The following is a 16,987-nucleotide window of genomic DNA, read 5'->3' as shown; positions in this document are numbered from 1 at the left end:
TCAGTTGTGAGTTTAAAATGATGAATAAGAAACCCCTTTTCACAAAGAACCAGTAATATTTGCTCTTCTCGGTGTTTGAAATGTTTGCCTGTTTTGCTCTCTGAATTTTGGAGCAATCTTCTACAAACTTAAATGCCTTTTTTAGTATTGAAAACCACTTTTTGGAAAGCCAAATTTACTACGTACAGCTTAGTAGTGTTTGCATTGGTGCCAGCTGGTTAAAAAAAAAAAATGATGTATTACTCCAAGGCTGTAGTCTGAAACAAGGTTATGGCTAGAAGTTTGAAGAAAAGTGAAATAATACAGAAGAAAAGGCTAAGAATAAACACTACAGCAAAAATGCTCTCACATATATGTATATAGACAAAAGAGTGTTGTATGTGTGCAGGGATAAATTCTGTTAATAGCAAGTGTTTGCAAGACAGGTCAGAATTTGGTTCCAAATAGCCTCCCCACTATGTAAAATGTAAAGTCTGTTAAGGCAAGATTCACTTGTTGATGGTGGGAATTTTGATTCTTAGGGAGAGTAAGACACGGGGTTTCAGTTTGCCCAGAGTTTTGCTGTGTTGTTTTCTTTCCCTGATGATCCATCTCTCTGAGTAAGGAAAGGCTTGCAGAAAATTAAAATATTTCCTGAGATCACAAGATGTACTACTTAATGTAGAGGCATCCCAAGGTTGCTCCTGCCTCACAGTCTGCTTTCCATATCACACTGACTACTTTATCTCCTGACAGGTAAACACAAATTTGAGCTGGCCTGAAGCCTACAAGCCATACTTTCCCCCTCTGCTCAGACTGTTTTTGCGCTACCTGAAGCTACACAGCTGAATGTTACATGCCCAAGCTTCTGCACTTCACCTATTGATAAAACCCGGAAACTTTGAATCAGCATTTCCATGACCAACCTAGGGTCATCGTAAATCAACAACAGTCAGCACTTGCCTGAGGGAGCAAAACAAACCACTAAGAAGTTGTCAATGGCCTCAGTGCTTATTTACTTGGCCTTGTTTTCTTCACTTTTTTTCGTGACAACTGTTCATTTTCTTCCCATTTTCTTGGGTTAGTGCGTGGGAACGCTGAGCAGAGCAAAATGCTATCGAGCTCATTAATGCTTCCCAACGGCATGCAACCTTGAGGAGGCAATAAGGAAAATTCCTGCAGTCTGTTGCTTGTTGTCATTGGCTGGACTCCAATGAACTTGTCATCTAGGGGAAGGCTCACTGTCCTTGGGCAAGGGGCTTTGCTAGGACCTGGCAAGGACCCACTTCATGTGAGGAGGCAAGGCAAATTCGCATCTTTCAGTAGGAAGTAATTTTGTCCTTTTCCTTGGGTGGCAAAATTCATCTTTTTTCCAGAGGCTTGAGGCAGCTTTGGACTAATTAAAAAGCCATCTCAGTGTTCTCGGACAAACTAAGACACACAACAATTTTCCCATGTATTCAAACTGCTGTCCTATTTTTAATGAGTTTTGGATTCGTACGTGAGAGCAGAAAATTAAACAGAAATTCAATGTAGAGGACATGCTTCTATTTAAAATAAAGACAAACAACTACGCTTTAAAGGGAACATAAAATATTAAATAAAATTGCTGATGAGTTATGATTCTCTTGAGAATAAAAAGCCAACGTATGCAAGCGTGACTTTCCATTTTTTAAAACTACGGAGCTTATGGGCATCTTTTCTGTCTCAAGGCATTATCTATCCAACTAAACAAACAAAAATACTTAGGAATCTTCTTTTTATTTTTCAGGAATTAGAAGAATCAATAAGAACAAAAGAAAAAGAAGTTGAAAATGTAGAACAGAGTGGTCTGTCTTTGATTCAGAACAAGAAGGAAGAAGTCTCTTCTGCTGTTATGAGTACATTGCAAGAAATTAACCATTCCTGGGCCAATTTGGATCACATGGTAAAAGAATCATCAAGGGGCAAATTATAGCTCCAGGAACAGGGCATGGAGGAGAGGGAGAATTAGCAGCTTGCAACTGGTGGATTTCTTATTTATTGTAGGGGAAGAGATTATGAATTTGTCCCTGTTTCCACCCATCCCCAAGTTTGTGTGTACACTCCACATAAAATGGGTATAATATTTCCTATTTGAAGGACGTTTTTAGTTCTTGTAATTGAACTTTTTTATGTGCTTCCTGATATTTAGTGAAAAGATACCAAATGATCTGTAAGGAACTACCTTTACAAGCACACAGGTCTCGTAGAATAAGGAAGGGATCAGCATTGTCATCATCCAAAGCTTGATAACATCAGTCTGCCTTCTCAGGAGGAATGCAGTGTGTTAGTGATAGCTCCTCTGATGACTTTCACAGGCTGATTTATCTGCCGTGGGCATTTGTGTTTCATAGTCTTAAGCAATTTCTCTTAATCCGGCTTTGGACCAAAGTAGAACGGACTTGATACTTTCTCAGTCTCTGCCATCCTAACTTTAAAAAATCAAGCAGAACTTTATGCTGTACCCAGTGTAAGCCCAGCTGATTGTTGTGCAAAATCTTCTTTCTCCAACAAGTCTAAGATTAGGCTTGTAGATCAAGTGGCATCTGAGATCAAAAGGAAGGAAATAATTTAAACAAAACGCAAAGATCTTGAATGCTTTTCATTTACTTTTTTTTTTTTTTTTTCTTCCTCCTTCCTCCTAGGTTAGCCAACTGAAGATATTGTTGCAATCTGTTCTTGATCAGTGGAGCATTTACAAGGTGGCTTATGAAGAACTGAATAGTTACCTGACAGAAGCCAGATACTCTTTGTCCCGTTTTTATCTTCTTACTGGTTCTTTGGAAGCTGTGAAAGTCCAAGTTGATAACCTTCAGGTGAAAAGAAAACCATGGCTCTCGACATATTAAGGATGGATTTAAGTATTAATTTTGTTCTCGTTGCACGGATGCAGATAACCATACATTTTGGTTCATAAAAAATGGAAGTGCAGACATAGTGGCACATTACAATCCCGTAACATTATCAAATAGCTATTCCATTTTTCATTTTGTAGAAAAATAAAATGGTGATAGTTTTTTTTTTTTGGTTTTAGATTTTTGATGCTGTTCTTTAAATTTTGAGCTGTACTCTCAAATGGTTAAAAGTTTTTAAATCGTGCTGGTGACCATTAAAACTAAAGTTTCTCACTTTGCTTCGTCAGGCTTCTGAGCTACTGGCACATGTTGAGATCATATTTATCATATTTTAAACCTCCCCCCCACCTCAACCCTGTGCTTGCATGAGATAAAAGACTAAAGAAAATAATGTACCAAAAGCTGAGATACATGTTCAAGTGGTTTTCCATTGGAAGACAAGCATAAAATATGAGACTGCTATTATAAAATTTAAACTAATATTCATTGAAATAATTAATTGAAATAATTAATTTTAAAATTATTATAAATATTGTTGTTACACAGAATAACCTTTTGTTTCAAAGAAAGTTGTTGTCTTCAGAGTCAAAAATAGTAATGCAAACATTTCCAGATGCTTAAAGTAACAAGAACTTTTGTTATTAGCATTTGCCAGCAAATTTAAGTTTACATTATCATTTAAATATTTTGTGTGATTTGAAGTCCAGATAGATATAAGGCCAGATGCCCTAAGCATGAACAGTACTTTTCAAACCAAGATTTAGAGAGCATCCATTAATGCACTTTACAGCCAGTCTTCTATGTTTTCATTTTTTTTATGTGTCAGAGAGGAGGAGTCAGTAAAACAATAGGTACAAAAAATTACTTTTTTTTACTTATTAAGATTTCTATTATACTATTTAATCAGGTTGAGATTTGCTGGGCTGTTCAAACTGTAACAATATGCATAAAAATATTTAAAGCTAAGAAAAACCAAACAGGAGCATTTTCCCTGCCAGCAATACTTCAGACTGATAAATGAAAGAGCAAGAATCTTATTTTCAGAAGAAATATTTTTTTGTGCTGTAACCTTTTCTTATTCTAAACAAGAAAATGTTATTTAATTTATTTTCTTTCATCAGTTAAGTTTTAATGTCTAAAGCAGTTCCATGCACTTATTCCTTCTGTGCAAGAGTACTTGTTTAGAATAATTTCTTTTACAAGATTTTTACATTTTGAGAAAATATTAGTTTAAAATTTAGTTTTTGCTACATCTTGTTATTGAATCAAATGGATCCAACATCAGTCTTATATTTAACAACCTTCTATTTAGATGAAACATGCATGAAATAAATTTTTGCATTCATAACCTTTATAATGTAATTGATGCATACTATTTTGAAATGTTTCTATGTCATGCAATTGTAATACCTCATGTGTGTTTTTTAGGTTTTTTTTAATTATCATTCTATCTGTTTTAGAGCCTACAAGATGAATTGGAAAAGCAAGAAAATAGCTTACAGAAATTTGGTTCTGTGACCAATCAATTGTTGAAAGAATGTCACCCACCAGTGACTGAAACACTTACCAACACTTTGAAAGAAGTGAATATGAGGTAGAAAATGTCTGTGTGTTGAGCTTTACTTTCAGTGTTAAATTTGCATTTATCCATTGACTCGGTTTTCCATCGTTTTTATTTTTGTTGTATTTTATTTTTCCATGCATGGTTGCCAACCAAGATTAATAAATACCATGCTGGAAAATAATACTGCACTTAACATGCAAGAATCCTGTCTGAAAAGTTTGTAGGCTTTGCATGCACCAGGTTCCCCAGATTTTAGGTTGCTATTTCTAGTCGTAGGAAGGGCGTGATAGGCAAGAAGGTCTAAGCCTTCCCCAGTAGCTTGGCAAACAGCTTCCCCAACTTTAAACCCAGGCCAGAACCAGTGTAAGGGTTTGCTCAGAGAAGCTGCAGAAAGGCAGGATCCAGAAGCAAAAACTGGTTTGGTGGAAGGTTTGGGTTTTTTTGGAAAACACAATCATGCCAAATTTGGTTTTATCTGTGGTCCATCCTGTCCTAGAATCCAGAAGTGGAGGGAGGGATTATTCACTCAATTTCAAAAAAAGATATTGTAGGATTTAATAGTTTCAATGATAACTGACGGAATTTTCATGTCACCATTTTTATCATATAATAATAATAATTGAAAAATATTGTGCTTTCCTTTAGTGAGGAAATAATGAAGCAATTTGATAAATACCAGCGCATTTGAGAAAGTACCTATTTCTGATTGCCATTAGAGCCAAGAATTCAAAGGGAGATTAGATATTTAAATGAATAATAAAAATATAAAGAGTTTTAATGGGTCTGGGATTATTTTAGAAGTGAGTTACACAGTGCTTTATGACTTTAAATATTCTGATGGGGTTTGGGAGGAAATTGCAGCAGAAGAAATTTCTTGTTTACACCTGTTTTGGGCCTCTTAGGCCCCTGCAGGAATCTGGTACTGGCAGTTCATGGTCAGTCATGGATGCTCTGTGCAATGAACAAAAGTGTGCTAAGTGGAAATAGCAGGAGGTTCACTTCGAAAAGTGAGCTCCAGCTCTGACCTCAAGCGTTAAAATACAGCATCCAAGATGTAGCACAGATCAAACCTGCTGTGACAGGTCAAAACAGAATACCAACATGTTTCTTGGATTCCTTCCCCCACCCCCCCACCCCTGGCAAATGTCTGGGCCTTGATTATTACCAAATTTCTTAAAAGCCAGAAGACCATGGGAAACAGAAAAGAGGAAGAGGGGAAGGGATAGTTCTTGTGGACTCCCAGGCTTCGATCATTCATCCAATCTCTTCCCCAGGTGGAACAACCTTCTGCAGGAGATTGCGGAGCGGCTGCGTGCCAGTAAGAGCCTCCTGCAGCTGTGGCAGAGGTACAAGGAGTGTTACCAGCAGTGCTCTTCCACAGTCCGTCAGCGGGAGGACCAGACCAATGAACTCCTGAAGACTGCCACCAGCAAGGACATTGCTGATGATGAAGTTACTACTTGGATTCAGGACTGCAATGTATGTTCAGTTAAGCTTTGCAGCTTTTCACAGCTCTGTGGGCTAAAAATCACAGGAGGCTCTCCATTGCTAAACGTTATACCTGGTGTATTGGAAACTTGCATACACACACAGTTCTTTTTACTGATGCATCTCAGGCACAGGAGAGATGGCTTTATGTCTGCTACCAAAACATCATGAGTTTCTCAGACTTTTCATGTGATCCCTCTGTTACTTGCAGTAGGGTTTCAGAAGCTTGTATCTGAAGTCATCTCTCTGGAGAAGGTGGATAAATTATATCATTTGATTCATTCTTAAGTCCCTACTTATCGAAGGGATTTTTGCTTAGGAAAATATCTCTACCAAATCTATAGAGTTCCTTATAATAGAAAGAAATACAAGATCTTTTGACTATATTTCCACCAATTAAGGCTTTTTAGTTTTTCTGAATGAATAGAGACTGTATGTTCTGGGGATGTCTTATTCCTTTCTTATGGAAGGACACCATTCAATCTGAAACCTTGAGAGTCTTCCTTTTTCAAGACTGCATCTCAAGTCAGCAGGATAGTTTATCTTCTATCTGTGGTTACATTTTAGTTCTTTTGAGTTAGTTAATGTTAAGTCATTGACAAAAAAAGTATTAAAATGTTAATTGTCTTATTGTAAGCAAAAGAATTGCAAAAAGAAAAATTAACACATTAATGAGCTCTTTGAGCATTTACTGACATAGTCATCTGGACTGGCAAATCAAATTGTTCAGTTCAAATAATTTCTTCATTTCCTGATGTCCCATTCCTTAGCCATTATATTAGGCCTTTTACAAAAGTTATTTTTCATCCCTCCTGGTAATTCATAGCAGAAAAAAAAGGGAGGTCTAACCAGGTCTGAACTGACCAACAGTGAGGGCTGACACTGCTTAGGACCAGCATGTCAGTAGATTCAAAAGGTTTGTTTCAACAAGTATTGCCCCATCAGTAACTCAGACTTGCTCAAAGGTAGCTGAGCAGTCCCTTCGTACCATTCCTCCATGCACAGGTACATACTTTTTTATTCTGCCCATCATTTCCTTTTCATACAGAGTGTGGAGGGACACTTGGGCATTGAAATACAGAAGTTTTTCATATAGTGATGGAGTTCGGTCATTTCATTCCTCTGAATCAGGGGAGGATGACATTAACTACTCATACCTTTATTCAATGTGTTGCCACAGGATGTACTCACGGATTTGAAGACAGCACAGGAGTCGCTGGTAGTTCTTCAAGAACTGGGAGAGGAGCTGAAAAGTCAGGTGGAGGCTTCAGCAGCAGCAGCTATACAGTCTGATCATCTTTCTCTGAACCAGAATCTGTCAACCCTAGAACAGGCGCTCCGCAAGCAACAGGCTGTACTTCAGGTATGCAGAGAGTGTTTTCAGTCCTTGAATCTGATCGTCCTGTGGTACCTGAAAACATATAAATTAGCTAAAACTGCCCGAGAAAAGAGGATGATGTTACCTGTTCATCAGCATTTCCTAGACTTCCCTGGAAGCCAAAGCTGAGAGTAGAAAATATTCTTGAGTCCAGCATAGAGACCTTGTAAGAAGGTCCAAATTCTGGGAAGATGATAGCAAACCTCATGGAGGAAAGTGTCTATCTGGAATGCGAAGGGCACCGTGCTTTCTGCAGATAGCAATAGTGCTAAGAGCTGGATCCACAGCTACTGCTCCCCTGAAGACAACCTCTCCTCCCAGCTAGTTCTTTAGCAGTAACACAAATGAGAGATTCTGAATAATTGTGCAGAATTGATTTTTATAGTTCCTATTAATGTCAGCCATGAGACTGACACCTACCATTTGTCAAAGCTGTTCAGTAGATGTTGCTAATTGTTTGTGTCACCAGGGACTAAAGAGGAAAAAAGGAGTGTCAGAATGTGTTCCATAGGAAAGTATATGGGTGAGAAAGCAACAAAGGTAGTAGTGGCTTTTGTTTGGGTGACAAAAGGATTTACCCAAGAAATACAGCATTGTCTTGTTTATAACATCACTGTTTTGTGAGGAGACAAAACGTTACGAGAAGTTTTTCATTTCAAATTGTATTAATAGCAATGAGTGGTTCTCTCTGCTGACAATAAATTAAGGAGTTAGTTCATAAAAGGAAGTTAGAGAAGGTTATCTATTTCAAGGCAAGGAGATATTTACATACGTTGTTGAAGTGGTGCCTTTTTGCTGTGATCAAAAATCCTCTGTTCTAACCTAAAAACCCCCCAATAATTCCTCAGTCTGTGAGCAACCCAGCAGTTACAAAAGCTCCTAGCCTATAGAGCTGTTTGCAAATCTGTGAGAACAACCACAAGTGTAATGCCAATATGGAGGCTACGTGGCCAAAGTTCTTACACTGTGGGTCCTTTTCTATTCAAGGCTGGAGTGCTGGACTATCAGACCTTTGCTAAGAACCTGCAAGTCCTTGAGGCCTGGATAACAGAAGCAGAAGAAATATTGAAAGGACAGGATCCCAGTCATTCATCTGACCTCTCAGCAATACAGAGCAGAATGGAGGAACTCAAGGTGACTAATAAATGCAGAAAGTGTTGATTTTTTTTTTTTATTTTTTTTTTTCTGTTAGCCTGGTTATTTGTAGTACAGGGTATGCACAACTATCATACATGTATTCTGCGTGTATTAAAGGACTGTTACTCATGCAAAGTGTAAGAATGAGAACTTAGAAGTTTTGTGGCAGTCAAGGAGTTATTGTCCATGTTACTTTGCCCCTGCGTAAAGAAGAAAGGCACAGGCAAATTGTTTAGAATAAAATTAATATCAAATCTAAAAAGGAATGGAAATTTTAGCAAATTTTGGAGAGTTTTGTCCATCTTGTTTTCTCTTGACTTTTTTTTTTTTTCATTTATGCAATTCCCATCCCAGTGGTATTTAGTCTAGGGATGAAGTCATCTATTTTTTTGAGTATTTCGATATACTGAAGAAACATCCATACTGTGTATTGTGTGTTCTCAATTGGAGCTCTTTCACTCTTTCTTTTTGTCGGGCTTTTTTTCCCCTCTTCCTCTTTCAAAGTTGAAAGTTTTGGAAACCTAGTTTGCCGTCTAGGTTGGTTTTGTCATTTTATTCTCCCATTATTTTTCTATCAGGATTAACTATACACGTAATTGCATCTTGGGCATGTTAAAGCCCAGGACATTTTCCTAACATAGTAAATTGGTATTTCTGTACTGCAAAAGAAAAAAATTAAAAATAAATGTTGAATAAGTTCAGTGGGAATTTGCCAGCCTAGCATTCAGGCTAAGAAACAAGGAAAAAGGCTCACTTTTTTGACAAAATAACCATATGGCTTCAAACACTAGCCTACTTCTGCAGCTCTGAGTGGCAAATCCCCAATTCAGCAAAACACCTCAGTGCAATTGGAATTTACTTCTCTGTGCACATTTAAACATGAACATAAGTCTTCCCCTGGTCTGGGACCAGAGGCTGAAAACTGGAAATGCAGTTTTTCCCTGGCATAGGAATTGCTTGCCACTTGGTGGCAACCAAGGCCGTTCCAAATTTAACTCAGCGCTAGTTCATAATTTTGTAGTCTGTAACTGTGTATTTACTGAACTTCCTAGTTATCATTTTTGTTGTTTGTTGCAGAGTCAGATGTTGAAATTCAGCAGTATGACCCCAGATTTGGACCGTCTTAATGAGCTGGGTTACAGGCTTCCTCTGAATGACAAAGAAATCAAAAGGATGCAGAACCTGAACAGACATTGGTCTCTGATCTCATCTCAGACTACGGAGAGATTCAGGTGGGGATAGTTGAAGATTGTTGTGTAGTTTTCTTAGATTACAGCAGCTAGAAAGTATACCTTTTGCAGAACATAGGAAATGTTTCAGATATTTCATTAACCAAAGCCCTTTGTCTTTGGTATAATTATAAATAAAAAGCGAAGCCAGTGAGCTGAGATGTTGGTTTTGCCACAAATTAACAGAATGTGAAATGAGGAAGACTGCTACTTTTCAAAGTGTTGACTAGATAAATTGAATGAGGCAGCTGAGTGGGAAGAGTGTTACCATCTGATCTGGAATTCTGCTGGAAAAGTTATTGCAAGACCCTTAACGCTGAGTGTGAGGGGAGGAGACCTTACCTGAATCCATCTTTCTTTCTTTCAGTAAACTGCAGTCTTTCTTGCTGCAGCAGCAGACCTTCTTGGAGAAATGTGAGACTTGGATGGATTTATTAGTTCAGACTGAGCAGAAGCTGGCAGCAGAGGTTTCAGGAAACTACCAGAGCCTTTTAGAACAACAGAGGGCACATGAGGCAAGTCATCATGTGTATTTATACATAACTACAACACATACTATTTATACATAATTGGAATGCACATTCTTTTGTGGAGTAATATAAGAGCATGCCTTGAATTGAATTACATTTGCCTTCACCATCTGATGATATCTTAACTTAATAACACAAGCGTGCAAATATGTCAATAATACGCAGTTTGGGTAGGACTTGAGTATCTGTCTGCATTTGTGTATAATGTGTCAGTATGCCTATGAGTGCTTGTCCCCTACAGATTGGTTTGTACCAAGGAAATCAGAGTTTTTATTGGTCTTCCCATAGAACCTAACTATTCTCATGCAGTTTGGCCCTTTGTCTTCAGTCCTAACTGGAGAAAATCTCTCTTCTTTCAGTTTATTTGGATTTGGGGTTTTTGTTATTAAATTGCCAACATATACAGCACCTGAAGAGCATGTTAAAGGAAGACTTTTCTGTCAAATACCGAGTTATATAACTCACCATGGGGCCTCCATTTGGTAACATTTCCTTGGAGAACAAACTGATTTGATCTTCGCTGCGTGCTGGAGTCATTTGTCTGTAACAAATCAAGCACTAGCCCAGCTTTTGCTGCAGGGAAAAACTGATTCAGTTTTTACTAGAGGATGCCTTTGTGATTCTTCAGTGCAGTCAAGTGATGCACATTTTTTCTCCACCCATATTGTTACTGCCAAGAATTCTGGTAAAGATCAAGTAAGATAAGTCAATTTTCATACCAAGGCTCCCATGTGGCCACAGTAGTTTCAGTTCCCACAACTTTTTCAGCTGACCTACCCATCGACTCAGGCCAGATCACAGGAAGAGTCATGTCCTTCCCCTCTCACAGCGGAGTGTTTGGATGAATGTCTGATAGCAGAAAGTAATTCACAACCATTTTTGCTTGTTTTAGCATACATTTGCTTTAACATTTAGCTGCCTTTGCTTTCACAAATGTCATCCATTTCATTTCCTCTCAGTGCTGCCAGCACTAACTGGACGGTGTCTTTGTAAGTTGAGACATCTCATTGAGATTTGAATGTCCAGAAATCATTGCTGTCTAAGTGGATAATTTCCTACTGTTGTGTTCAGGTATACCTATAATTTTTTGACAGGGGTTAATGGCAATCTTCTTGCATTCAATTATCTTGAGATCTCAGCTTAATTCTCTCCTGAAATCTTGATCTGAGCAGTCAGCTCAGAGGAGTGTTACTAAGGGACTCTATTGAAGATATTTTTTTTTTTTTTTTTGTTACAACTATAGAGTCATCTCTCAGAATTCAGTGAACTAATACCTGATTTTCTAAATACTGCAATTCATCCTAAGAAATTGTTATAAAAAGCTTTTTTTTTTTTTTTTTTACCTAAAGCTTTTTGGCATTTTATACAATCTAAATGTATTCAGTACTCAATGTTCTTTGCAGTACCTCCTGATACTCGTGAAGAATTTTCTTTCCACTCCTTGCAGCTGAAAGGGTCAAATCTAAACTTGAGATTAATTTCCAGATTGTTTTGCTTTTTATTTTTGAAGATAATGAGAAAATATTCTGTTTCCGCATGAATTCCCATAATGGATATTGAAATGCCTCCAGCTCTCTTATCAGCTTTCCAGTGCTGACTCATAACTTTGCTGGTGTTTATTCAAAGAGGACCCCAGCTACCTCAGTAGCCTTATTTAGAAATAACTTCCCACTGAAAATTACAAATCAGCAACATGGAGGGTGACACCATTTTAAATATCATGCGCTAACACTGGCATCTGCATCTGACAAGTCTGTCAGGACGATCTTGTAGTCACTCTGGCGCAGTTCTCCAGATATCCATTTGCAAGCCTGGTACATTGCTTGGGACTCCTGCGCGGTGGGAATGCACTGAAACAAGTGTTTGAGAAAGTGCTGGCAGGGGAAGGGGAAATTCCTTGCCAACTCAGTTACTGAAATTTTTCCAGTGTGCTGGTATTGTGCGTTCCAACACCTGCCCTCCTTTCCTCTTCCTTTGCATTTCTTTTTCTATGATTCATAGTGAGCTACATATGAGAAGAAACTGGAGTGGCAAGTGGTCCCACGTAACAGTTTTCCTCTTATGTACAGGGATAGCGTACAGGCAGAGAGCAAGGGGATGTTGACAGAAATGTCTCTCTGCTTTTGGGTAGGGCTTGAATACCTCCACTCTAAGCAAAGTTCCTCATGCTTGATAAGCTTTTGTTTCACCTGTCCTCTTAAAAAAATATTAAAATTGTCACTTTTAGGGAGTTTGGTTTTGTTGGGTTTTGGTGGTTTTTTTTTTTAACCGGTTGTGTTTTGTTTAGTCTCAATCTATCAACAATGCCGGTAGATGCTGTTGCCTCCTGTGCTTCATCCATGCCCCCTAACTTGACAGAAATAGATATGACAGGAAGTAAAGTTTCTGCCTTCTTGCTCTGAAATTCTCAACCCCATAGTATTGTGGGTTTTGTTCATGAGATAATAGAGCAATTCTTTTCCCTTCGCCATGCTCAGTCATTCATAGGAGCCAAGGTATTCAAAGAACGCTATCAAATACTTCTGCAAAGAAATTAGATAACACTATTTCTCTCTATGGGAAAATTTATGATCTGGGTAACACTTTCAAAATTAACTCAGTGATCCAGAGAGGCAAAACTTACTTTGAAAAATTAGCCCATTGTCTAGAAGTCCTAAGCTACATACTACGTGCTTGAGAGATTTAATCGTGCAGGTGACAGCAAGTATTTTGCTGGCAGTTGCAGATGCAGGGACTGGTACCTCAATGTGAGTTGGTGGGAAGCCATATAACAGGAGTGTAATCTTGATTTGGGGAATAGTGTCTCTCAGTTCAGGCAAGGATGAAGTTCTGTCAACTGCAAACACCATCCCTAACAAAAGAAAAAAATAAAATCTCACGCTTCATACCAGTATGTGTTCTCTTTTAATCTCTCTGAAAACCTTTTGAACATGGAGCGGGTCTAGTCCTGAACTGATGCCTGGGCGTACCTTCATCAACATAAGAATATTCCTGAACAACCTTATCTAGAGACACGGCCCATTACTAAAAGAAAACATGTTTTAAAAAATAATTTATGTAATTTTTGCTTAAGTAGCAAATTTATGTAATTTTTTGTCTTAAGTAATATTTCAGCAATAAGGGAGTTTTAAAAGCATTGTGAAATTTATTGTGACTGATGGGGAAAATTGGAAAATAAATTGGAAAAATTGGAAAAAGTGCAAAATTCATTTCTAGCTCCTACACGTGGTTGACCATTTGTTTTAAAGTTCTATTGTCACTGTAAAATTGTATTAAAAATTTGTATAACACTATCACAAACAATCTGTGCATAAATTCAATTTAACAAGGCAAAGGACTATTATATTCTTCAATTTGTCAGAAAATAAAAAGTGCCCTTTCAGTCCATGCAATAAGTATCCTATCTGGATTTTGTTGTAAATTATAGTAACAGTCACACAATTGTACTCAGAGAAATAAAACCTAGCTCCTGTTGGTATTATTTAGCTTTTTTTTTTAAATCAATCTCAAGTAACTAATAATAATTACTAGAAGCGGCAAGTAACTCCAGCAATGAGATTTTTAAAAGTGTTTCTATTTAAGTTAATGACAAAACTCCTATTGAGTTAATTTGAAATGAGATTACATACATGAAAATTCATTTTTACCAATACTTACAGATAGAATTAAAATGTATGATCTTGTTTTAACATCCTTGTCTCCTGTACAACAGCTATTCCAGGCAGAGATGTTCAGCCGCCAGCAAATTTTGCATTCAATTATCTCTGATGGGCAGCACCTCATAGAACAAGGACAGGTGGATGACAGGTAGACATTCCTGTGTTGTTGCTGCTGCTGTTTATGTCAAGTAATACTTAGACTAATGGGGGACTTCCAAACCAGAGAAGGTAGCAAATGTCAGTGTTCAGATCATGCTCTTCTGAGGTAGAAGTTATGCCATGGTTAAATTATTAATTAGCCAGTTTTTAAATAAAACAGTGTTCTGGAGTATGTGAATGTGTGAATGCATTTGGGAATGCAATAGCCTTGAGGCTGCTTGTCTGACAAAGATTTGTCTTGGATTATCAAGCATGTTACATATTTGTCTATTTTGATGTACTTTCAAAATGTCACTTTCACCAAAGGGGCCTTCAGTGACAGATTTAGTGAGTTACACTTGATTTATACCAGCTGGGGATTTGCCTCTACAAAGAGGATTCCCTACTGCCATTTAAGAATGTCTGCAGCCTAAATGTGATGGAATAGGGATTCATTGCTGTCTGAGATTTTATTTTAAACACTTGTGATCAAATGAATGAAAAACACTGAAACACCAGTGGCTTTACACTTGTGCATACGCACTGACTTTGCTAAGTATATCACGGTCCTAATATAAGATGAACTGTTTATTGGGATGTGAGAATTTTGTTAATAGTGTATGTCTTATGCCTGCTTTGAGCTCAGTAGTAAATTGTGAAATCTCAATGATTTACTACGAATTTGGCTAATCCAAACTGGCAAAGCCTGTGGGTTTTCTTTGCATATTTCTGGGGAGAAGGTGGAAGAGTTTTGTCTGTTAAAGGTTTGGGATTTTTAATGTCTCGGTAATAGGAGCCCTTTGATTCTTCCAGTACACGAAGTGTGAAGTTCTCGCCCTCAGTCAGCTCTCATGAGACTTCAGTGCTTTTCTCCTAGTGTTTCATAATTGACAGGCAGAAAACATCTTCCCTTTCCCTTTAATTTATTTCATTAAACAAAGAGATTATGAAGATTACTGTGTATTTTTATTTCTTTATAATAGGGATGAATTTAATCTGAAGCTGACTCTTCTAAGTAATCAATGGCAAGGAGTAATTCGCCGGGCACAACAGAGGAGGGGGATCATTGACAGCCAGATTCACCAGTGGCAACGCTATAGGGAGATGGCAGAGAAGCTGCGCAAATGGCTGGTGGAAATATCCTGTCAGCCAGTGGGTGGTCTGGGCAACATTCCTATCCCATTGCAGCAAGCCAGAGCACTACTGGATGAAGTGCAGGTATGTCCAGTGTGTTTGAAGAACGAGGAAAAAAATCCCTGCCATTTTTACACCCTTCATAATTTAAAACATCCTTAAAAATGTATTAGATTCAGACTATCTGCTTTGCAGAAAGTAATATTGGATGTTAGTTCTTCTTTGGAACTGGCATAGCCTCAAAAGCAGCAGTGTGATGGAAACAAAGTTGGAGTTCATAAAGAACATGCAATGGAGAACTTACTGGGCCCTCTCTCTTGAGTTTGCTTCTGGTTTTGCTTTGTAGCTAACATCATACTGAAACTGTCCTGAAAAAAAACATGACGTACTGTTTGAGGGATAGCTTGAGTGTCCATCTTCATGTGAGGTTAACAAGCTGTTCAACAGCTTGGTGTCTTCAGGCATTTTGGCTGGAGGATACGTATAATAATAAAGCTTATAAGCACAATAGGCTCTAGAGGGACTATTTCTTTTTAAGAGCAATTGAGAAACTGATATTAATGGGGAGAAAGAAGTCTTTCATGTCTTTATGTCCTCAGAGACATTTTCTAAAGGACTGCTGCAGTAAATGATTGTGAAAAAGTTAGGGTAAAGCATTTGGGCAGTAGTGCATGCTTACGCCAAGGTATACGATCAACTAAAGTATGGGCTTGAGAACGAATTATACTGAATTGCTAATTGTAATTAAAAAGACAAACCTGACAGAAAACTGTTAATATTTTCAGCTTAAAGAGAAAGTTCTCCTAAGGCAGCAAGGGAGTTACATCGTCACTGTGGAAGCTGGGAAGCAACTGCTGCTCTCTGCTGACAGTGGAGCTGAGGCAGCCCTGCAGACAGAGCTCACTGAAATTCAGGAGCGCTGGAAGATAGCTAGCACTCAACTGGAGCAACAAAAGAAACAACTTGCTTTACTTCTGAAAGTAAGTGTGTGATTTCTTCTGTACTTCTTCAGCTGGTTCATTGGTTTCTCACTGTGAACCCTGTTGAAGAAAAGGATTCTCAAGGGATAAGCACAAATACAGGAATTGCATATATGCTGCACAAGCTCACGTTTTCATTTCACCACCTCTGAAACTAGGAGTGGTAATACTTCACAGTAGGCTTGTAAGTTAGTTGATATCTTTTAATTGATATTTCCAGAACGCAGCCAATAAAGCATATTCCTAGCAGTCCTATTTTCAACATAGAGCAAAAATGTATCTTATTTTGCACAACGCCGGTTAATTTTTATATGTACTGTATTGAAAATTAGACCTGCCTTATTCCCTCTACATGCCAATGTCAAGTTCTATCTAGCAGTGTAGTAGCCTGTGTTTCCTTCCAGCATCTTGAGTACTTGCCAGTTTAGATAAACTTCTGTGATCTTGGAGAAGTGAGCCTTGAACTTTATTTTGATGTAAGCAATGTCCAGAATGCCTGCTAACCTCATTTTAAGTACTGAAGATGATAGGCTGGAATTTAAATTTGGTCTGTTTGGTTTTTCCTTTTACTTATTTTAGGAAGGATAAGGAAAATTGGGCTTGTTTGTATTAATAGAATAGGGCAAGTGCTTCTAGAATAGTTTCAGATGTCTAATAGAATTACAGACACTTTAGTTTTGTTTGTGAATAGCAAGAAGCGAAGCAGTGCAAGAAAATGAAACATTATTTTGGAAAAGTTCAGACAAGTAAATTTTTCTTGCTCTTTCAAGCCTTGTTCCTTATACCTCGGCTTCTAGTGAGGGAATTATGTCAGGAAATTTTAGTCATGAAAGCTGTTATCTAGGGAGAAGAAAATTTCTGTGGTATTTTGTCCCAATGAAAATATGGAAGCTAA

At 37.9% G+C, this 16,987-nt stretch overlaps 1 protein-coding gene across 14 annotated transcripts in view; it reads left to right on the top strand.

Moving 5' to 3' along the window:
* SYNE1 (spectrin repeat containing nuclear envelope protein 1) overlaps window positions 1-16,987 on the top strand; it is a 308,297-nt gene that overhangs the window by 246,412 nt on the left and 44,898 nt on the right. For all 14 annotated transcript variants that reach the window (XM_063329322.1, XM_063329317.1, XM_063329326.1 and 11 more), the window contains 11 exons: window positions 1,751-1,906; window positions 2,646-2,816; window positions 4,316-4,449; window positions 5,694-5,898; window positions 7,088-7,270; window positions 8,273-8,419; window positions 9,500-9,654; window positions 10,019-10,166; window positions 13,894-13,988; window positions 14,962-15,196; window positions 15,898-16,092. In XM_063329322.1, the coding sequence (XP_063185392.1) occupies window positions 1,751-1,906; window positions 2,646-2,816; window positions 4,316-4,449; window positions 5,694-5,898; window positions 7,088-7,270; window positions 8,273-8,419; window positions 9,500-9,654; window positions 10,019-10,166; window positions 13,894-13,988; window positions 14,962-15,196; window positions 15,898-16,092 (1,824 nt within the window). The remainder of the gene's footprint in view (window positions 1-1,750; window positions 1,907-2,645; window positions 2,817-4,315; window positions 4,450-5,693; window positions 5,899-7,087; window positions 7,271-8,272; window positions 8,420-9,499; window positions 9,655-10,018; window positions 10,167-13,893; window positions 13,989-14,961; window positions 15,197-15,897; window positions 16,093-16,987) is intronic.

Source organism: Chroicocephalus ridibundus, chromosome 3 (genome assembly GCF_963924245.1).
Source record: "Chroicocephalus ridibundus chromosome 3, bChrRid1.1, whole genome shotgun sequence".
Taxonomy (NCBI): domain Eukaryota; kingdom Metazoa; phylum Chordata; class Aves; order Charadriiformes; family Laridae; genus Chroicocephalus; species Chroicocephalus ridibundus.
Note: the sequence above shows the minus strand (reverse complement) of the source record. Positions and strands in the feature narration are given on the sequence as shown.